Below are 22,991 nucleotides of genomic sequence, written 5' to 3'. Positions count from 1 at the left end.
ACACTGAGGACAAATCCAGTGGAAACAGGCTGGAAACAGATCACCTCTTCTTCCATGGAACATGCTACACAGGCAGTGGGACCATGACACTTCTTGGCTAGGGAGCCAGTGTCCCTTTTTAGCCCACAGCAAGAAAATGCTCTTCTTGAGAGCAAACCAACACCCACATCCTAGACATTGCCCCGCGGAGGAGGTGGACCATACACTGGAGATGAATGTCCCCTTATGCTGACTATAAAGGTGGAGTCTGGGATCAGTTCATACAAATGTAGTAATGGTTAGATGAGACTAATACTGACAAGGAGACTCCGAGGAGTAAGGAAGTGCCTGAGAGCTCCAAGAGGAGGCCAGGCCCTCATCAGAGCAGGGATGGCACTGACACATGGCAGGAGAAGATTTACGCACATTGGTTGGTAGAGCAGAATATCAACAGGAAGATACACACACAGCACTATGAGTAGTGTGTCAGGGAAAAGGGGCAAAAGACAGAGAAATGTTGCCAAGTGAGTTTATTGAACAAGTTTTTCAGGAGCTAAGGTAACAAGACAAAACTGAAGGAAAGCTGCTGGGGAAGATCAGCCCATGGGAAGTCACACACAAGGGAACTTGTCTTCCTGGACTGGACTCCAGCATAGATTTAGCATTCAGTCATACTCATGAGGTTGAGTGTCCTATTGCTTTCCCTGGTGAGAAAAGGAGAGAGAAGGATTAGACACAGAGCACATCCAGTGCTGAAGCCCTGTTCCTCACTTCACTGGCCCAAGTGCGCTAGGTTAGAGCTGACTGGAGAAAAAGAACTGTTTCAAAAGCCCAAATACTCCCTTTCATTATTATCTTAATAATATTATTAAGGAAAGATGAAAGGTTTCACACATTTGATACCATCCATTTTGGTGAAGTACTTTCCACATGCCTTGATGAGCTAGTGGGACAGATTACGTAAAAATGAGTAAAATATCTTGGAAGTTAACAAACAGGAGGCCACGTACAGATCACAGAAACTTGCCCTTCGCATTTTCCCTTAAAAATGCAAAAAAAACCCCAACATCTCCTCGCACAAGTCATGGTGCACCAGAAACATCCAGTATATGCCCATAAGCAGTTAGTCAAAAAAACATTATGAAAACAGCCCTGCATTCAGAGTAGGTACAGGAATTGATCATGAAAAGAAGGGGGTTACTCTGGTACGTACACGTAGGCATTGCAGAAAACACATCTGTTGCCATATGTTTTGCCATCAGAGCCGCAGTGGGGCAAGTATTCCATGGTGCATATAGGAGAGACTTCTTGGAAGCTCTTGCAATGCTCCTGCACACAGAAGATAGACATGAGTCTCCCTGCCTGAGAGCAAACTGTGTGTCCCCCCCCAGCATAAGGAATGACACCTCACTGAGAAACAAAATTGTCATAACAACACCATAAATAACCAACTCAAAGTTTCCTCCTGGTGGCAGATTTCACTGTTTCTGCTCACTGCCACGTCCTTTCCTGCACTGTTACAGAGCAGTGGGATGGATGTTGGTTGTTTTATGACCAGTGTGAATTTCCCGAGGGATCTCCTCAGGTCTGCATACCACCACTCCTCCAGTTTGAAACCCAGAGCAGAGGACAGTCCCCCATGAGCGTAACAGACATTGGATCTCAATCTTTGTTCCCATCCTTTCCCACTTACTTTTGTAATGTCCTCTTCACAGCGTCCGTTCTTTCTCTTGCCAAGATTGGTCCGATGCTCCCTGGAGGATGGAAAAACCATTGTTAGCCACAACCTTCCCTTTTACAACCACAGTGCAAGAACAAACCTCTCTCCCATGTAGTGCACAGGAGATTTTCAGATAAACTAGCTGAGCATTGCCTGTACAGCACTAACGAGAACTTGCCCTTAGGGACCAGGCACATGTCTTTTGGAATAACACTCCCCCCAGTTTATGCATCCCACTTTGTGGGGCTCTGGGGTTGAATGCCCATGTCGAACACCAACCAGGTCAAACAGGAAAATGGAGGTAGACAGACAGGACCCACCCAGGACAGGGTTTCAGAGAGAGCCCTTGCGTATTACTTGGCATTCATGGATCAAACCACCACCACTGCGAACACCCCCCAGCAGAAGGACAAGTACTTACAGGTTGTGGGCACACAGTGTGCACTCGCTGGCATAAGTGACACCATCGGTACCGCAGACGGGATCGTAGATCATGGTGCAGGCCATCAGCTCTTTGCCGTCCTTCAGCGTGGAAGTTGGGTACTTGCTGCAGTCAAGCTGGAGAACAAAGACAGCAAAAGCTCCAGCACAGGCTCTGCTCTGTGCAAGGGCACCCAGACACAACCCCCCCTGCTTATGCCTCTGCCTTTTAGGATCTGCCACAGGACGAATTATGGTTATATATTAACTCATTCTTCATGGAAAACTAGCAATTTCCTCTCATAGCCTTCTGCTGGAGAAGACTGAATCAAGGCTTGAAGGTAGACATCACTCATTCAACTTCCTATTTATCATGATGCCCCTCTACCTTGCTGAACCTACCAGGATATTACCAAATGCAGCTCAAAAATAATCTGCGAATCAAAATGGCATGATTTATGCACTTCCTGCAAGAGAGCCGACTGTGACCAAGGAGTTTTTCACAGCCCATAAGAATGGAGGGGCGATGTGCTGAAAGGCCTTTTGTTGCACCAGGACAGCACCGAGTGTTGAAATCTGCCAGCCAGACTGACAGCAGTTGAGGCTGATTTACACCGGTTGAAGAACTGGCCTTGCGTTTTAGCCCTCCCAGTTTCTCCAGTGCGAGCTCTTCCTCCCTGATTTATGTATCTCACCCGGTGTGAGCACAGAGCGTACTCAGGAAACAAAGGAATGACATTTCATAGTGTGTTTGTATAGAAATGAAATATCTGACTCGGGATGTTGACTCTTTCAAACACATGCTAATGAGATGCCTTTGTTCTGCTGTTCCCCAGTGAGAGTAAATAGTTTAGAGCTGGCCAAATGTAGTTAATCTAGTATTTTTACAAGATTCATTGTTGGTATACATTAAATTACATTGCATTTACTAAAAAAAAACAAAACCCAAACCAAAACAGAGAGGGGTTTGAATTCCCTGGTACATTAGGTATCAGCATTCAAAACACAGGCAATTTTCTAATCTTTGCAGAACACCCTTTTGTAAAATGCAAGCATCCAGAAGGCACCGGATACCCTGGGTCCTCTGCGTCCCCTTCCCATATTGCCAAAACAGACTGCTCGGTTCCTGTGGCAGCTATGATAGACTGCTGTGGGAAAGGGATTTCTTCTTGTAAAGCCTTAAATCATTTATGCTACCTGTCTCATAACTCATTCCGCACCTGTCCTCTCCTCTGTCTTTTCCTGACTGCGTGCAGGAAGCACACAACGTTCCTGCTGCCAGGAGGGTGATATTCACCCGCAGAAGGAAGGACAGCACAAGCTGTGACCCTCGGGGGAGGCTACACCCCCAAACCCCAGCAGTCTTTATTCAAGTTATGCAATCAGCACCACTCAAGCTCTTATTTTCCTCTAGGTTTCACTTACCTGGGGAACTTCTATGCACCTTCCATCATGCTTCTTGGCAACGCTGGTTCCAAATTCGCTGGAAGAGAAAAAGCAGGGTTAAAACTGCTCCACAAGTAACTGTGTTGAGCTCTCGGGGTGTGATTTGTAGGGCTTACATGTTATGGGCACACAGTGCACAGTCGTTGCTGTAGGTGACGCCGTCTGTCCCACAGATCTCGCGCAGGATGAAGGGGCAGGCTGCGATGGCTTCGCCGGTTTTGGTATTGCTCAGGTACATGCTGCAGTCAACCTGGGGAGAGAAAACAACAGTGCTGGGTCAGCTGCTGGGGGACGGAGGTGTCTCATCTGCAGTCTGTCCACTCTGGTGCTCCAGATTGTAAAGGCTTCTGCCAGAGAAAAATCAGAGGGGTTTTAAGTTTAGTCTTCCATTAGAAATGAATTAAGTAATTGTAGTCGGGTTTGGTGTTGTCTGCTAACAGAGGGAAGAAAGGAGCAGCTGGCCAAAAAGATTATTTCCCCAGAGCAGTGGATATGCAAGTTTTAAAACAAACATTTAACCCAAGGAATCTGATTTAAAGTGTTTGACATTAAGTCCAGCTTGACATAGTTAACTAAATCTGAGATTTTGCTTCAGCTTTTTCAGAACAGCAACAAGAACTGTTTCAGCAGCTTCCAATGCAAAAATATTTACAAGATATAAAAACTAACAGTTTAAATATTTGAGGATAAATAGACAAACACCTACTGGAAGTCAGCCTACGCTAGCTAAGCGCCACTGACACTTTGCTGTCATTTTGCACAGTTTCCCCAATGCAGCGTCTCTTATTACCTGTATTTTCCACATGGCCCAAGAGCAAATTAAAGCAAAGCTGGCATTTTAACAGTGGGTCTCTACTATAGAAAATATATTGCAGTCCCTCAGGACGCATGAAGTTATTTTTGGTGCTGTAGAGCTGCTCTGCATAAGCAGAATAAATGCATTGAGATATTATCAGCACGTATTGTTACTGTGCAGGATAATAAAGCTATTTTTGTAGGCATATCTGGGACCAGATTTTTCCTGGCTGACCAGAACATGAGGATTTTTTAACCTGCCTGTCTACTGCAATGGAAATCCTCGCACTGAATGAATACACGGACATCTAACACAGCCTTCTGTCTTCCTCTCCCACTGTGCTAAAATGGGCTGAGCGGTTCTTGGGCTGCCTCTGATGATTTCTGTTCAGAGACCTGCAGTGCTGGGACATTTTGTTTCTGAAGTCCCAGCCTGTCCCCATTCTCTCTTGCCCTCACGTAGAGCTCACTGGCAGCAGCCACCATGAGCAGCAAGGGTGAACCACAGCACAAGTCCCCTGCATCACCCCAACGTGCACCCAGGAGCACGGGGGGTGTGCTGAGCCCAGCCAGGCTCTGCCCGGAGACTGGAGAGGGAGTAGATGGTGGTTGTTTTGCATCTACTTACATTTACAGCAGTATTCTCCTCCTTGCATCTTCCCTCATGGCTTTTCTTAACCTGAGTCCCGTGTTCTCTGAAAGGGAGAGGTTGGTGTTAGCATGCTCACCAGCTGAACCCTGTGACCCCCAGGAGCCACCGAAAGCAAACCAAACTCAGATCCAATATATATGATAAAGGAGGCATCCGATTGCCTAATGAGCCAGCTTGTCCTGGTCATTAGCAAGTGTAATCCTAAACAGACCTATCAGGTCTCCTCGCTGTGTGCTATGCAGCAGCCCCATCCATGCTTTCTTCTGCCCAAATACCACAGCCCTTCACAGTGTGCTCAGATTGAGAGCTGGTTCTCCCACAGCTCCCCCCCGAGCACAAACAGAGCATCAGGGAACGAAATCAGGGTGACAGGGTCTTTAGGCAGTTGAAAGAGCAAGAGAAAGAGACATGCAGATACCTTGGTAGCAAAAGAAAAGCCATGTGGAGGGCTGACCATGGCTAGTCACCCCAAAAGTCACCCCTGTGCACAGTACTTACGCGTTATGGGCACAGATGCCACATTCGTTGTCATAAGTAAATCCATCTGTGCCACAGACTGGGAGCAGGATCCTTGGGCAGCGTACCTGGGCTTTCCCACCCTTGATCATTCTTGATGGGTATTGACTGCAATTGATCTACAAAGAGCAGGAGTGTCAAACCTAGGGAAGTCCTTGCTCCCTGAGAAAAACCCCAACGTTACCCCCTGCCACGTCTTTTACTCTGGGATGCTGAGACAACGCTAGTGCTACATCTCAGTTCTCTCAAATCCAGGCTGAGTCCGTTCTGCATGAATCCTCTCATGCACAGAGGGAGCTGCACAGCACTGCACAGTTTGTGAGATGTCAAATCACTAGGGTAAGTAGCTCGGTCAACCCCAAATACAAAGTATGCCAAAAAAGAAAAGAGGAAAAAAAAAACAACACATTTCCCTTTTCATTCTGCAGTATAGATATAAATGAAACTCTAAAATAGTGAAGGAATGTGGACTTCGCTTACAAAATCTTTGAAGAGCATCCTCAAGGCAAGGTCTAATCCCAAACTGACCAACTACCACATTTTTGTGTTGGCATGTCCTGGATACCAGCTCTGGGACTTCTCAGCTGATACTCTCAGACCAAAACTTCTGCTGTGGTGCTTACACCAGAATATATCCCCACCCCAAAGGCTGCTGTAGGTATGACTTTATAATGAAAACTCTGTGCTTAGCTCCCATGCAGCCCTTCTGCCAGGGCTGTGCAGGTAAGGAGGGGCCAGAGGACACCTGCCTCAGGACAGGTGGGATTTGTAGGCATCCTCAACACGGGACTGACAAAACTTAACAGACGTGTGGAGAAAGCCAGGCTTCAGGCCATCTCACTTTCAGTGAGGATGTAGCCTCAGGGAACTTCTCAGTCAATACAGCTAAGAGGAGACATACGCCTTATATTGCATTCTTACCTCAGAAGTCTCCTGTCTGCATTTTCCATTATGCTTTTTGCCAACATGAGTTCTGTGTTCTCTGGAAAAGGGAAACAATAAAGTTGAGGAACTAAATAGCCACATCAGCTTACTCATTAACAAGTTCATCACATATTCTCATAACATGCAATTTAAAGCAATATTCTGAATTATTCCTTCCTCTGCCCAGCCCACAGACTAATTCAAGGAACTGCCACCTGACTTTTCAAGCTTCCCCTCATGAGCACAAAGAAGGTATCAGAAGGAAATTCAAGGTACATCCAAAACCAATCCAGTCTCTAAGAGACTTGAAGAAACGGGGACAAGCAGAAATGCAGAAGGGTGGTTCCCAGGAATGCAAAGCGTTGCTGGCTACTTAGAAGACCTGCTCTACCTACAGCACTTACCCATTGTGGGCACAGATCCCACATTCATTATCATATGTATTGCCGTCTGTGCCGCAAACTGGCTTCAGGATCCTCGGGCAGGATACTAATACTTTGCCATCTTTAGTGGTTGTTGTTGGGTACCTATTGCAGTCAAGCTGTCAAAATAATGAGAATTAGCTCTGGTGGAGCCCTTGCTATGCAAGAGAAGTTGATCCACAACTGCATCCCAGCCATCATTGTTTCTGCAACAGGACAAAGCCCTGATACACTGAAGCTAAATCTTCAATCAGAAATTAGCTTTCTGAATATTATCCCAGTTCTCTAGGAGTCAAAAAAAAGAACTATCTTGGAGAAGGGATCCTTCGGGCAGAAGAACATATACAAAATTTTGAGCCCATTCTCATTTAAAAAAAAAAAAAAGAATCTTGATTTTAGTAGGAAACATTTTTCACCAGCTGGAAATCTGACTAATACTGTTTTGTTTGTGTTGGTTTCCTCCCCACTTCTCCAGCACTTCAGATTCCCTGTAGCTAAGCACGGGGTTTGAAAGGGTAGAGAAAAAACAGTTATCTATCAGTTGGAGAAAACATACTAGAATTTTGGTGCTGAAATATAGAAGCTTCTCTTCCTGAGGCACCAGATTGTTGGCACTATACAATAATACAATAAACTACCCTCTAGGAATATGCATGCCTTATTCTCTTATGGGTCTCACTATGTCTGCAAAAGCAACCAGCATGGGAGTTTTGAGTCCCTGATGCAAAGGGTGGAAATGCTTGTGGATCTCCCGAGAGAAAACTGCCAACCAGCACAACGCTTTGGCAATTGAAATCTTGGGCATCCCATTGGGCACAACAGCCAGCTTAGTACATAGCGAAGCAAGTTCTGCAGCTTCTCATTTCATATCCATCTCCTTTCTCCTTTGTAGGCTTGGTGTGGTTTGTGTGGGGTGACCCTCTCTTTGGAGCAGGAAGGGTGAAAAATCCACCCTCATTGTGCAGAAAGGCAAAGAATGAACTGGGACCCTCGTAAGCCTGGTCGTACTCTTGCAGTTTCCTAGAGAAATCTGTGGGGTTCTTGGGATTCTCTCTATTAACAGCCCTAAGAGATGGATTTCTGACTTCTACTGCACTTACAGTGACGATCTTCTTGCATTCTCCATCATGTATTTTGCTGACATTGGTGTGATGTTCTCTGAAAGAAATAAATGCTTTGGTTAGAAAGCCTTGAGAATAACTTTACTGATTACAGACTAGGCACTGGGACAAGAAAGCAAGATCCCACCTGTTTTTGGGACACTACAACTGCTTGACTTCTCTGAACAGACCCCACAGATGGTAGTAGCAAATGCACAGTATTTTCGTAACACATGGTAATTGAGTGTTAGGAGTAATAAGGGGTTACAAGTAACACTTCGATCTGTTTGTGGCTCTGCTCTGGGTTGTCCTCTGATTCTTTTGTGATTGCTCCCACAAGCACAGACAGAAAATGGGGAAGAAAACTTGGGTTGGCTGGAGAATTACAAGCAGCCACCTCCAAAGTGACCTACAGAGACATCTGACCTAAGATGTTTTACAGAAGTGCTTCTGAGAGCCTTAGCTATCACTAATTGTCCAGAGAGACGTTCTATGCACAAGACTTACGCATTATAGGCACAGATCCCACATTCGTTGTCATAAGTGAAGCTATCTGAGCCACAGACTGGTCTCAATATCCTTGGGCAGGCTACCATGACGTGACCATCTATTTCAGTGCTCCGGTACCTGCTGCAATCGATCTGTAAAAATAGCAGGAATAGAGAAAAAAAAAACAACAAACCAACACATTTTAGATATAAAGATATAACACTCCTACGTAGTCTGCTTACTGTCCCTCACCCTTTGGGGACAAATCCAGCATCAAACTAATCCCACTATCAAAAGTGGAAGCCAGAGTCAGTTCTGTAGGAATTCTCTCCTGCTGAAAAAAAATAGCATAACAAGAAGTATTGTGATTTGGATTTTGTGAAGTCCTTCACAAAATCCTGTTAAGAGCTACCCAAGTAGTGAGTTCCAATCTTCAGCCAATGTGACTTATTCATTTTATTCCCAATTACAGAGGCCAGATTTGAATTAAAAAGCACAGAGACATGGTACCAGATAGCCTATAAAAAAACCCTCTCAGCTTTTATTTGTCATCAGATTTTAATTCCCTTTGTGCTGTGCATGTTCCATTTTCTTCTTGTGTGGTGTTTGAACTGTCCCCTTTTACAAACAGCTGAAGTCTTCCAGGGACTTTGGCTTACCGTAATAGATTTTGGATCGCATTCTCCATCATGTGCCTTCTCCACACTGGACCTGTGTTCCCTAGAAGAAAACAGAGCCATGTCAGGGATTGCAGAGATCGGCATCACCTCCAGGCTGGCAGTGTTGGCACCCAGCTGCTAACTCATGTGCTCCTCTGCCTGGTCCACCTTTGGGGGATGAAGCTGCCATCCTTACCTGGAGCCCCTTGCCCTGCATCTTCTGCTGGGTTTCCACCAACGCTCACCTGTTGTGGAGGCAGATCCCGCACTCATTGCTGTACGTGTTGCCGTCGGTGCCACAGACTGGCTTCAGGTTCCTTGGGCAAGCTACCCAGGCCGTCCCACCCTTGCTGATGCCGCTGGAATACTGGCTGCAATCAACCTGTGAAAGCAGCAGAGGATCAGACCCAACATCGGCTCCGTCATGGGAAGAAGCCCCCATCCATCCTCCCGCCACTACAGCCACAGCGCCTGCAGCTCCTGCCGGGAGGTAAATTGGAGGTATTATTTTGAATCCGCTCAGGCAGTCAGGAGGAGTGAATCTTCTCTACACAAGTTTCTGATTATGCCTTCCTGCCGGGGTCCGGGGGAGGCAGGGCACGGAGGAAGGATTGCTGTGGGTGAGACGGTGCCTAATGAAGGCAGCTGGTAATTGGGAGCCCGGCTGTACGCCGGAGCCCCTCAGCTCAAAATTTGATCGCTTCAAATCGTGCTGCAGTCTCTGGTGAGTTACAGGAGTCTTGTAACCGCGTGGGAAGAACCTGCAGACAAATCCATCACGGAGACCCTGCTGTTTTTCTCTCTATGATATCGGTATAGAAAAACCTGTGCAAGGAACACGCTTCTGCAGGTTTTACGTACAGAAAAAAATACCAGAATCGCAGGCTTTGATGCTTTCAAGCATACCATCTTAAAACAGTATTCCTTGTGAGGAGATAACCTACTGCCTTTGGCTTGGAGTAACTAAATTATGTCTAAGAGTTAATATAATAGGATTATAAAATTACTTCTTGCTTTCTTCGTTTTATTTAATGAACTGAAAATATTGTAAAAAATGAGGGATCTTTTACTTTCTCATGACATTGGCAATATCATTCAATCATGCACTGGAAAATATTATTTGAACAGTCAAGCTTTCATTAAATTTAATCCACTTGCTCATCAGGTAATTACATACTGCTTCTACTTTACCATAAACCTGGAATAGAACGGAATAAATAGATCTGTAGCTCACCTCAACTCCAAAGGCAATACCTGAAAGAAAAAAAATAGAGACAGAAAAAATAATATCAAACTATTGATATGCAGAGAAGATATATGCAAATCTTTCAATGAAACTGTTAAATTCAGTAGCCGTTGTTGACTAGTATATTTGGTTTAGGAAAATATGGAATTTTACATTAGGCCAGTAAAGGGTCATAGGATGCATTAAAGGTTACTAAATAAAATTTCATTGCACTTTTGAGGGGAGACCAGATATATTAATCCATCCCTAAGATGTTACAGGGAAGGGATACAGGTACTTTCAATTTGGTACTCTTAAATTTTAACCTCTCCTAAGAGACTTTATATTTGACATGCGTGTTTAAGAGGACTGTGGACCACTGACACTGTCCATCTCCAAACACATCCTTCTCAGTTACTAGGAACAGCACAATAAATTTACAGAGCAAACAGGGGTTAAAGTTTGCATTTATATTGCTCACAAGGATAATGATGCCATTTCTAACAGTTTTACTTTTTTACCCCTGGTCCTTCAGCAATTTGCTCCTACAAACCAAGAAGATGAAAACAGTTGCCTGTATGAGGTTGGCTGAAACCTCAGTCTTGAAGTTTAATTTTTGGCTAATTCTCTCAGTAAGAATATTTCTTCATGGAATAAGGCTCTCCTCCACATTACAAGACCCAAACACTTTTACTAAAATGAAAATTCAGCTCTGATACAGCTAGATAGGTCTCTGCAATATCCCGTGAAATACTCACCTAAGGAGCAGCAAAGGGCTAGAGCAGCCTTCACGAAAATGCCTGTTATCTTCATGGCAGACAGAGGCACCACTCCAGTGCAGCCTGCTAGCTCTCTGTGCAGGAGAGGAAGATTGCAGGTAGGAGCAGGAATATATAGCACATCACGATACCAAGTGGTCCCACCTTATTAGGTCACGCTCCAAGTCTGTCATCAACATTCAAAGCCAAAAATATATTTACTCAGCTCTAGATGTCTAGCTAATGATTGACACAGGCGTGTATGCCAGGAAGGGGCCTGCATGGCTCGAGGGGAGCGGGGAGCGTGCCAAGACCCCTCTGCTCCCAGATGGACCTGTCCCAACCCTAGGCTGCCCCTTGCACGGCTGTGGCATGTTGCAGGCACACATCTACCCTGCGACTGGCTAAAGGCAATTAGGTCTTTCTCCTCCTCTATAGTTTTCAACTGAGCTGCCAGCTGATAGCCAAAAACCTCATTATTTAACCTCAGAGCATGATTTTGTACTCTTCACTGCTGTATTTCATCCCAGTTTGAGCCCAGGCAATTTCAGCCCAGAAGGTCACCCTGTGCTCTGTGGGAGAAATCCTGCTCTTCTCCCGTTTTAAAAAACTCAGCAGTGCTCTGTTCCATGTGCCAATTTTTTCTGTACTACAGCAAGGAGCAAAAAAATATTAAGTTTTCTCCTAAAATCCCTCATTTTCGGCTGTTCACTGGTAACTCCCATGATACCCTCTGCTGAACTGCTACCACCTTCCCTACGGCCGGTTCCTGACCCACCTTGCCAAGCCTGAGTGACACCATCCCACAGGGCAGCAGGCCAAATGCTTTTGATGTCTGCATAGACTAGATGTACTGTATTTCCTTTATCTAGGAAGTCAGCCAACATTGCAAAGATTGACATTAGCCCACGCACAGTTTCCTTCCTGAAAATTAAATGTATGCATTATCCCTCTACACTTTTTATCTTTAGTTTTCTTCAAATTTCTCTGGAAGGTTTGCCCACTGTTAAGGTAACAGAACTTGGATTTTCCTGAACACCTTTTTGTCCTTTATTGAAGGAGGTTTTTGACCATTCTTTGGATCGGTCCCAGTCCCAGTCTTCCCAATTGGGAACCTAAATTCTCTAATTTTCTCACTAACTTTTAATCTTTCAAATTCTGTACTTGGTAATTAAAATCCTTACTTGCAGATCTATTTTTTTACATAATTTAAACAGAGTGAGCTCATGTTGGATCACCCCAGCTTTATTTTCCAAGAGAAGGACATCTCCAACATCCTTCTCACTTGAAAAGCAAATCCACAATACCATGATTTGGGGATTACCTAATGGAAAATTCTATTTGGTTTTGTATCCAGGAGCTCTGTTAATATTAGTAGTTTGCAGCATGCATCTGCAAAGCTAAAGTCTCCCCAAAAGCCAGTATTTCCAGGTACGTTAATCTCTAGTGACACTAGAGACAACTCTATTCATATTTCTTGTTTTCATTCCTTCCCCCTGATATCCACCCTCAGTGTCTCTTGCCCTGTCCTTCATCTTGGTTCCACCAAGTGTCAAGGACTCCAGACCTTTGGACCAATGCAGGCCTTGACTACAAGGACCTCTGTTCATCCTGATTACAATATCCATCTCTCAGGGCTTATTCCAGCCAAGACTATCATCAATTAATGCTTCCTGGCAGAAGAAAATGTATCTTGACAACTTAATTGCTAGACTCTGTAAAAGCTGTCATGGTCAAGCAAATTCCTGCCAATGTCCACAGAGATGACACCTGAACCTTATCAGAAAGGAGAAATTATTTGCAAACCAAATCTGCAGTTGAAATAGATTGACTCGACATGTTCTGTCAAGATCACAGCAATTCTCTTCCAACTAAGTTATTAAATTTGGGGAATAGTTTGCAATAGGAGACAGATTAAGGGGAGAGAACAGCAAACACTTGTCAAGGATCTAGAAAAGGAACTGGGATTTAAGAAACATCACTACAGCTATAGCACATATCTGCTGTTCCCTGTATCAGCCAAAGCACATAGTCCTCAGCTTTGGTCTCCCGCCCAGTGCACAAGGAAGATCCATGCTGCAACCCTACAGCTGAGCTGTCTGCTTCATAGAGAGCGATTCAGCAAAGCTTTTTCCAGCAGCCACTTGTCCAGCAGAACAGAGTCTTTTAGGACCAGAGCAGAAGGTGCAACACATCTCGCCCAGGCTGGACCGGGAGACCTTGGGTTGCCCCCATAAGTTTCCACCCTTATATTTGTGCAACCCCCACTTGCAGTCATGCTGTGTTGACATCCAGTGTTTATTGTCCCTTTGCCGGGAATACCAGGAGAGGGAGGATCTGCAGAACTCACCTGGCTGAGCAGATCTGGACACGGGCACTGTCCTCCTTTCCTTCTGCAGGTTACCTCTAGTCCCAGCTGTGAATCATTTACCACCATTTCGGCAGAATCTCACCAACACAGACCAAGAAAGTAAGCAACCCCTTTGAGGCCAGAAGGCAATAAAGCCAACTTACTTGTTTTTCAGAAATATAAGTAGAAATTTTCTATGCTTCCCATCCATGAACCAAGTATGCAGTTGTTACTACACCTTTTGGGACCTTCAACATGAAGGTGAATCGTGAATTCTCACCTGGATTTGTAGTTTGCAAGTAGCTGCATTTACATCTTACTATTTTCAGTGAACAGCTTCAGTGGGGTTGCTCACACCTTCACACAGGGGAAAGCATTGAAGGTTCTTGTTTTGTAGCCCCGGTGGGAGGGCTGGGCAGCAGAAGGTCCTGCAGCAGACTGGAGAGGGGAGATCCCAAAGAAATGACCTGGACAAGAGCTCTCTGCAGTAGGGAGGCCCTCATAGGAAAAGACAGATGTGCTAACAGATGCTAAACAGGCATCTTAAAGAGAAGAGAGAGAAAAACCCATTCACCAGTCCCCAGGACGAAGGCAGATGGGCCATGGAGCAGAAGTTGTGATCATCAAGGCAAATAATGCTGAAACCCCCAGGTACCCCTACGCAGCAGTTGTTTGGTGGGATTGAGCATCCCAGGGATGCAGGGAAGAGACAGGAAAGAGAGTTCTGCAGCAGACCCAGAGGGGTTTCACTCCGCAAATGGCACCAGGCTTTCTGCATTACAACTTGCTCAGTTCTTGAAGAAGCAAACACATCCCTGACCTGCAGGATTTCTGGCACTATGTCAGACAGCCAGAGGTGCCCCCCCAGCCAGACCACACCATGCTGCCATGCAGGGATTTTCCCTCCATGGTGGCTGCGAGAGCAGCTGCGAGGTGGTGGGCAGAGCTACCAGGGTCCACACAGATAGACTGCAGAGGATTGAGAAACAGCATGGTGAGCTCAAGGTCTGCTGAGTCCTCTGCCAGAATCAACAGTCCTCACTACATACCAAGAGCAGCACTTGCACACCCTGAAGAATTGCATAAGTAACTGACACCTTTTATGAAAAAGAGCAAGAGGCTCAAGGCCCCTGCAGAGAGTAGTTTAGCTCAAAACCCAATAACGTTGAGAGGCCTGGAGAATGAAGCAGCCAGTTCATAACGCCAGTTCTGCAAAACCTCAGAAACCACTGTGAACCACATGGGGTCTGTGGATCTTGGCAAGAGACACCCTTCATAAAGTGTAATTTACAGCAAACTGAAGACTCCCCAGAGTGCTGGTACCTTTCCAGGTTGGTGGAGGACTGTTTTAGCCTTATTACCGTATTAGAGGGCAACACAAAGGGTAACCAAGAGCAAATGCAGAAGAAAGGGTAATAAATTCCCAATACCTCTTGACACTTTGCCGTCTTCTCCCCAGGAACCTGATAGAAATAATGGGTGGCATCACTCATGTGGAGCCCGGCTGGAGCTGCTCAGGACAGACCTCGTCAGCGAGCCCTTGGAGCGATCTGCAGAAGGGGGTGGAAAGCAAGAAAGGACGGAGCGAGCAGGCTGCTGAGAGCACAAAGGAGTCGGCATTGCTGCCTCGGGTAGGGCTCTTAATGAGAGAGCAGGAGGTTTCAGCAAGTCACTGTCCTACCGCTGCTCAGCAGACAGGTTTGGAATCTATTTAACGATGCCTTACCACCAGCTGCGATTTTTTGCGGATGATAATTCCTGCTGGCAGCAGGAGAAACTCAGAAGGTGCTCAAATACTGACAGAAGAGGCTACTAGGGCACCATCTTCATCAGTTCATTGCTTTTGGAGCACAGTTAATGCAGGTTTTATGTGTGATTATTTCAAAACCTAAATACTTGAAATCACTACAAATCATAATAGCTTTCAAGTGCACTGATTTCCATTTGCAAGAATTTATTTTAAGCCACAAATTGTGCACTGCTTTTGTGAAATCATGTAGATGGCTCTGAACATGATTTTAGCTGGAATCAGCGAGCAGACATCATCAGAGAACATTTTCACTGTCTGATATTCATCATTCTCAGGCTGCATAAATAACATTCAAGAATTTACTTGTTTCATCACAGCTCAAAGGCAGACAAACCTTGCATCCCCCAGAAGAGCCAACCTGGACCAAACTGGCAACTTCCACCCTGCATGACTCTACTTGGCAAGGGGATTTTCCACATAGAAATAGACAGTAATAATTTCTGAATCACAGTGTTTGCTCACATTAAAAATCAGCATTAAAAAAAAAATATTAACAGCTACTTATGTCAGAGTCTGCTGATACTAAAATGAGATTTTAATATTATCAGTAGAAATAAAATATGATGCGTGCGTAAGCATTTTGAGAGTTTAAAAATCAATTCTCATTAACTGCAGTAGAAAAAAAAGATTTGATAATTTAATTGGAAAAAATTTACGTCTTTGGTGGGAGTGAAATTAATTGGTATTAGGTAAAATCCTGCCAAAATCTGAACGAAAGTCTCTCCAGCCTTATCTGCAACAGAAAGTGTTTACAGATCAGGTCACAGCTAAAATGGACTCAAACACTGTGTGTTCACTCAAGGTCTTCTGGAAATGTCCTGCAATAAAGTTTATACAAATAAAGAACGTATTTGCTTTAAGTAACAGCTATAAAAGAAAGTACAGGAAGTGCGTGCAAACTGCCAGCAGACTTCTGTTAACCCACCACCACAACCTCCTGTTTTGCAAATCCCACCCCATTCTCAGATAACTTGCCCACAAGGAGCCAAGGGAGCCCTTAGCTCAAAGGCATGCCTTCATCTTAAAATAGTTTCAGACTATAAATGAATAGGACTGTCTGTAAATTAGTTACATCTCAAAACAATGATGTTTTTCCTTAAATAGCTTAAGCCATTCAACACCATGGAACTTCTCCACCCCCCCAGCACCAGGATCCTGAACAAAGGATGCCTCCTTGCAGGAGATGCCTCCTGAAATGGGCACTGCCTGAACCCTTGTGCCCACAGGGCCCTATCTGGGGAAGTTTAGGCTAAGGCAGAAGGGTGACCCAGAAGCATAGGGTGAAGAGTCCATGAGCCACCAAGTTGGCTGAGCTTTCTGCTTGACCAGCGCTGCCTCAAGGGTGCCCTCAGTGCTTCTGCCATCCCAGAGGGAGAAACGCTGCTGATCGAATTCACACCTCCAGATCCCAGCCACCTTCCCAGCTCTGTCCCCAGCTCCAGCTTTGGTGGGGCAGACCTTAGCTCACCATCTAACATGACCAGTCAAGGCATATCTACTTCCCACAGCTGCTCAAAGTGGTCTGGATTTCCCAGTGCCTCAGATGAGGGGAGTGGAAGAGCACACCCACTGCAACAGCCAAACTGCCAGCCCAATACGTGGGGTGCTTTAAAACCAATTTTCCTCTGTGGGTTTCCAAATGTAAACCAATTAAATCTCAAAACAACCCTCTGAGGTAGGTAGTGTATCCTTTAATATCCGTTATACAGGCAAACTGCAACAGCCAAACTGCCAGCCCAATACGTGGGGTGCTTTAAAACCAATTTTCCTCTGTGGGTTTCCAAATGTAAACCAATTAAATCTCAAAACAACCCTCTGAGGTAGGTAGTGTATCCTTTAATATCCATTATACAGGCAAGAGAAAAGGGCTGAAAGGGTGGTGATTGACCCAAGACCCCACAACAAGTCAGGGAGAACCTGACCCCTGGTCCCTCCTCAAAAACCCTGGACCACGCTGCTCTTCCTTGGGTCCAATTCTTCACCAGGTATTTACAGCAGCTGGTGCACCCCGGGGGCCTCTGTGCTTGCTTATTGCTTAAGGGGCATGCTGTGTAAAGCCGGAGTGGGGGCTTCTTTGTCCCTACCACAAGGCTTAGTGAAGAAAAGTGACATGAAGCTGCTGAGTTATCTTTATTGTAGAAGCACGCAAAGACACAGCGAGGCGGCAGAGACCGCGACGGCGCGCGTGGGGCAGACTTGGGAAGACACCGCTCGGTTCCCACAGCCCTTCGCCCTCCACCTGAGCAAGGACGGGCCCCGTTCACTGCAGAAGGGGATGAAGGCAGCTCTGGCAGTCCTGGGGACTCGGCAGCTCCCCTGATGCTCATCATCAACTCTTCCTTTACTCGCCCTAGGGAAACAGGGGGAGACAGTTTATTACTATAGCCCTAGAAGGCAAAGGGACCTGAAAGGACCACAAGGAAACCTCAAAGCTGTAATTCTCCCATGCTCTGTAATGGCTCTGGGCCACCCCTGCCTCCCCATGATGGGGGACAGCAGCACAATGCTCTGCCAGCATCCTCCAAGCTCCGCAGGGACAACTTAGCTGAAAAAACAGAGCCAGGGCCAAAGGAACGGGCAGAGGCCACCACTGCAGGCACCAGAAAGTCTGCACATTCCCCGTGGGCTCAGCCCCACCATCCCCTGGCTGCAGGGTGAGGGAAAAGCATGCTGCAGAGACCCTCTGTCCCAGCCCTGCAGCCTGCCCAGGCAAGGCTGGACACTCCAACCCTTGGAAAACACAACCCCCAGAGGACAGGCAGGCCAGGAGCGGGTAAATCACTGCCCCTCTCTGTACCTTTGCTCACCGCTGATCCCTGGTGTTGGCTGGCAGCCTGAACTCCATTACTTCTGGAAAGAAAAAGCAAAAAAATTAGACCACCCCCAAGCACGACCGTTGCTGTGTGTCACTTGCAGAGCATTACTATCGGCGTGGCAGCCCCTCCAGCCAACTCAGTGGCCACACGAAACAACAGCGGCAGCGCCTGGCACCAGGGCAGGCAAGTTGGATCACCACCAGCCGAGACAAACAAGACCAATTTCAGCCCAAAAGCTAGGTGCTTTCCACACCTACTACCTAACTGGGTAAGATCCTGCTTTTTTATCTCGTTCTTCCTTCTGCTACCTTAAAAAGAAACATGACAGACTAGAGAGCATTATAAGAAAAAGAGGATGGCCCATTGCAAACCTGGAAGTTACCTGTTTATTAATAAATGCATTTTAAAAAAGGAGAAGCTGGATATCTCCTTTTATCCCTGACCTATTGACTAACGTGGGCAGACTGGTGACTATCACATGGGTGATTTGTGGAAAAACCTTTGAACAAGTAAAGGAAGATATGCAGCATTAAAAGTGAAATGCACTGACAAGACCCACAATAAATTCACCCGTATGACATAGCACTGCAGGAACTAGTGGCCAGCTAGCTTACCAAAAAAGATATCTAAATCCAGGACTCAGATCTACATTCATCCACAGCAAAGCAGCACAGGATCAAAGGAATTTGGTTACGGCACAGAGAAGGTGGTGAGGCCAGACACCAGCCAGCCCGAGGCCCTGGGGACAGGCTCTCTCTGCAGCAAGGTTTTCCACCACAGCAGTGCACAGATACACCCTTTAGCATCAGATCTCTCGCAGACCACACAGCTCCCATCCCTTCCTGCAAGCATCCCTCCCTGATGGCAATCTGGCCACCAGGCTGGGAGAGTTGCCCAGAAACACCTGGAAATCCATCAGGAGCTTTGCAGGCAGGAATGGATACAGACACTGAGCTGTGAAGGAATAAGCTTGGACACACATTTTTGTCAGGCAGCCCAGCATCCTCCATGGATAATTTCAAAATACAACTCAAGGAAATATTACATTTTGGGGTAACCATTTCTTATCTGTCTCCAAAATTTAACATGAGGCCTTTGCATTTTTGTTCTGCACTTGCAATGGTCTAAAACCATTTCTGATGCCAAAAGCACTGCTGGAGCTGGTTCCCTCTGCTTTCAGTAGCACAGATTGAGTGCCTGCATATTCAGTAAAAGAAGAATTCATTACACTGCAAGTGACCATGAATTTCAGTGCTGAAAATAACATTTCTCTGTACATTGTTCATAAGCTTCCAACTGAGAAATAGGGAAATTTTTTGATGGACTCAAAAGGTTTTCCAAGGAAATGGGCTCCCACACATTTCCAATCTGATTCTTCAGGTGACTTTGTTTATGTGTATTAAGAATAAATCATTGTGCGTGGGGGTTTGTGTTTGGCTTTTTTTGCCCCAAGGAAAAAATCGTATCACTTTCCCTTTTAATTGCATCCAACTCTCCTTGGAATACTTGACACAGCTACAAGCTGTCTGACTTTCCGTAAATGGCACAGTCCTCTAACTGGCAAAGGCTTGAGAGCTGCAACAGCTTGGTGAAACACAGAAGAGTAAGGAATTCCAGACCAGGCACAGTTCTGTGGCAATCCTCTCTATTTTTCAGTTGCCATGGTATACCCAATCCCATCTGTCTCGGGCAGTGAGAGCACAGTCACCAACAGGCTCTTGTAGTGCCTGGTCTCCCCATGCTCCCGAAACACACAAGCCAACAGAGGCTCCATCATACTAAAAGTCAAGACACAAAGGCCTCCAACATGATCACAGGCAAAATTATTTCTCTCTTTGCCACAATTTCTTCAACTTTCAACAAAGTTCAGAGAACTGTGCTCCTTTACAGAAGAGGGGAAGGGGAGCTGGGATGTTTACTTTTTAATGTTTTTGAGATCTGCTGGCACCCTGGCACTGAGCAGAGAAAGCCAATAGCATGATGTTATTGCATGGTGGCTATCCCACAGGAAAGCTCTTCATTGCCTACAAACACATTGATACCAAATTCATATTCAGAAGCCAAAGCTCCCATTCAAAACTTTACAGAACTTCTCTATTTGGATGGTTCAATATTTTGATTCTCTCCAGGTCTGGAAAGTGAGAACAAATCTCAGTATTTCCCTGGGGATGAATATTCAGTTTCTCAAGAGTTCATGCCAACACAGAGGACAGTCCTCCCTGGGTGTTACGGGGCAGCCCACGCACTCAAGAGACAAAAACTCAGATCCTGGCTGCAAATAAAAGTACTGGAGACTGCCAAGCTGCCACTGGTGGAAAGACAAAGCACAACTGGGAAATATTTAACTCATCTGCTATATGGGATCACAAGATGTCAAGGCTCAAGACCTTTCCCAAAAGTATGTCACTTAGAGAATAATTTTCATTTTCCAACTGTCTGTCTGGATGTTATTTGGAAAATGAGCCCTTTTTGCTTGATGCAGTTCTAGTCTTTCTGGCCTCACCAACTTCCCTGGAGGAAAGCCAGATGTTTTCCCAGACATGTCAGTCTCCTACCCTACAGCCTAGGTAAAACACAGAGACTATGTCCAGGTTATATATTAAATCCAAGCCTGAACCTGCATTTAAACATCTGGACTGTGAGCATCCCACTCCCAGGGCTCTGAGGTTCCCACTACAGATGCAGGGGATATGCTGGCTCTCCAGCACACCCTTGGAGTGAGAAATGAGATGCTACACACAGCCAAGAGGCACTTTGGGTGGCCACTTTCTCCACTTCTCAGTAACACCCCACCCGAGGAAGGGGAGGGGGGGGAAAAAAAATTAAAAAAAAGAAAAAGGAGATCAGGGGTTCCAATACTCCTCTTCCCTCCCAGCCTGCGGTACAACTCCCCAGCTGACCCTAACAGTACTGGAACACGCTACACCACATGGCTGAAGAGCAGCCAGAGAACATGGCTTTAATTAAGCCATTAGTTCAGTTAACTTGTTCTTTCAATTAACCTGTTAGTTAACCTGCCTGCAGGGCCAAAGTGTTGACCCCCCAGCTACTGCTGAAGAGCAGAGCAGGGCAGATGGTGACTGACTGCCCAGTACTTGTGATTTTTCACTCTCCACTGTGGCCACCTGGATCAGGCCCCCATGAGCCCAGATGGTGCCGACAGGGGAGTTTACACAAGGGGAAAGGAAAAGATGGATGTTTCCCCATCCAGCCGTGGCATGCCGCTTACCACTTCAGGGGCAGGCTTTCGGCATTCACCTTGATAGTTTACCGTGATGTAGTTTGAAGCTCTCCTGCAAAGGGAGGACAAGACATTGCTTATTATTCACTTGCAATGCCGCAGCTCTCTGCCATCAGCATGACAGTCCTCTGTGGGCTCCTTAATACTTTGATGCTACTTCCAATACGATGGCATTTATTACTCCCCAAACAATCTTACAATTGGGCAGAAAGGGAATAGGGGACTCTGGAAACTTGTGTATCTTAATTAGCTGTCATCAGATTAATCTCAGGCATTTTGATCTATGTTTGCTTAACAGCAAGGCACCAAGGACACACTTGATAGTGAGTCATGATATATCAAAACAAACACTGTGCTGCAAAAGACACTCGGGAATGGTGGATGGCCCTGTATTACTGAAATCTCTCCGCCTACTCACATGGCAGCTGAACACAAGTCACATTCATTTTTGTATGTTTTCCCATCAGTGCCACAGACTGGTTGTGAGGATTTGCTGCAGAAAATCCTTCCACCCTTTACCCCGTGCAGAATTCGATCACAGTCCAGCTGAAGAGAGAAAGAAATCACATTTGGTGCTGGTTTACTTTCAAGACCTTCTTTACGTGACTTAAAAGCGCTTACAAACCAAGCCTTGCTGTGGGGCCCCTCTGCCCTGCGGCACGTCCACCACTCCTCCAGCAAAGCCAAGCTTGTAAATAAAAAAAGAAAAAGGAGATCAGGGGCTCCAATACTCCTCTTCCCTCCCAGCCTGCGGTACAACTCCCCAGCTGACCCTAACAGTACTGGAACACGCTACACCACATGGCTGAAGAGCAGCCAGAGAACATGGCTTTAATTAAGCCATTAGTTCAGTTAACTTGTTCTTTCAATTAACCTGTTAGTTAACCTGCCTGCAGGGCCAAAGTGTTGACCCCCCAGCTACTGCTGAAGAGCAGAGCAGGGCAGATGGTGACCGACTGCCCAGTACTTGTGATTTTTCACTCTCCACTGTGGCCACCTGGATCAGGCCCCCATGAGCCCAGATGGTGCTGACAGGGGAGTTTACACAAGGGGAAAGGAAAAGATGGATGTTTCCCCATCCAGCCGTGGCATGCCGCTTACCACTTCAGGGGCAGGCTTTCGGCATTCACCTTGATAGTTTACCGTGATGTAGTTTGAAGCTCTCCTGCAAAGGGAGGACAAGACATTGCTTATTATTCACTTGCAATGCCGCAGCTCTCTGCCATCAGCATGACAGTCCTCTGTGGGCTCCTTAATACTTTGATGCTACTTCCAATACGATGGCATTTATTACTCCCCAAACAATCTTACAATTGGGCAGAAAGGGAATAGGGGACTCTGGAAACTTGTGTATCTTAATTAGCTGTCATCAGATTAATCTCAGGCATTTTGATCTATGTTTGCTTAACAGCAAGGCACCAAGGACACACTTGATAGTGAGTCATGATATATCAAAACAAACACTGTGCTGCAAAAGACACTCGGGAATGGTGGATGGCCCTGTATTACTGAAATCTCTCCGCCTACTCACATGGCAGCTGAACACAAGTCACATTCATTTTTGTATGTTTTCCCATCAGTGCCACAGACTGGTTGTGAGGATTTGCTGCAGAAAATCCTTCCACCCTTTACCCCGTGCAGAATTCGATCACAGTCCAGCTGAAGAGAG

At 45.9% G+C, this 22,991-nt stretch overlaps 2 protein-coding genes across 2 annotated transcripts in view; both read right to left on the bottom strand.

Moving 5' to 3' along the window:
* Positions 1-492: 492 nt before the first annotated feature.
* LOC106891625 (ovoinhibitor-like) lies at positions 493-11,246 on the bottom strand. Its single transcript, XM_014948302.1, has 16 exons — positions 11,106-11,246; positions 10,357-10,376; positions 9,368-9,504; positions 9,123-9,183; positions 8,482-8,615; positions 7,975-8,032; positions 6,857-6,993; positions 6,450-6,510; positions 5,511-5,647; positions 4,989-5,055; positions 3,682-3,815; positions 3,545-3,602; positions 2,121-2,257; positions 1,673-1,733; positions 1,193-1,308; positions 493-683 (listed from the first exon to the last, which is right to left on the bottom strand). Exons 1-16 carry the CDS (start codon positions 11,158-11,160, stop codon positions 638-640), a joined length of 1,419 nt encoding a protein of 472 aa, XP_014803788.1. The 5' UTR covers positions 11,161-11,246; the 3' UTR covers positions 493-637.
* A 6,188-nt stretch (positions 11,247-17,434) lies between these two features.
* LOC106891304 (serine protease inhibitor Kazal-type 5-like) overlaps positions 17,435-22,991 on the bottom strand; it is a 130,801-nt gene continuing 125,244 nt past the window's right edge. Inside the window, exons 18-21 of the mRNA XM_014947754.1 lie at positions 22,854-22,981; positions 22,424-22,487; positions 18,063-18,115; positions 17,435-17,615 (exon numbers count right to left, since the gene is read on the bottom strand). Of these exons, the coding sequence (XP_014803240.1) occupies positions 18,110-18,115; positions 22,424-22,487; positions 22,854-22,981 (198 nt within the window). The 3' untranslated portion in view covers positions 17,435-17,615; positions 18,063-18,109. The remainder of the gene's footprint in view (positions 17,616-18,062; positions 18,116-22,423; positions 22,488-22,853; positions 22,982-22,991) is intronic.

This window comes from Calidris pugnax, unplaced genomic scaffold, assembly GCF_001431845.1.
Source record: "Calidris pugnax isolate Ruff unplaced genomic scaffold, ASM143184v1 scaffold27, whole genome shotgun sequence".
In the NCBI taxonomy this organism is placed as follows: domain Eukaryota; kingdom Metazoa; phylum Chordata; class Aves; order Charadriiformes; family Scolopacidae; genus Calidris; species Calidris pugnax.
This window is presented reverse-complemented; position numbering and strand designations above follow the sequence as displayed.

Excerpts from the sequence above, each read along its gene's own strand:
- LOC106891625 (XM_014948302.1), bottom strand. The coding sequence starts at position 11,160 with ATGAAGATAACAGGCATTTTCGTGAAGGCTGCTCTAGCCCTTTGCTGC. Across the intron at positions 6,994-7,974 it reads AATGCAAGAAGATCGTCACT|CTTGACTGCAATAGGTACCC; the intron begins GTAAGTGCAGTA and ends TTATTTTGACAG. Across the intron at positions 5,648-6,449 it reads GCAGACAGGAGACTTCTGAG|ATCAATTGCAGTCAATACCC; the intron begins GTAAGAATGCAA and ends TGCTCTTTGTAG.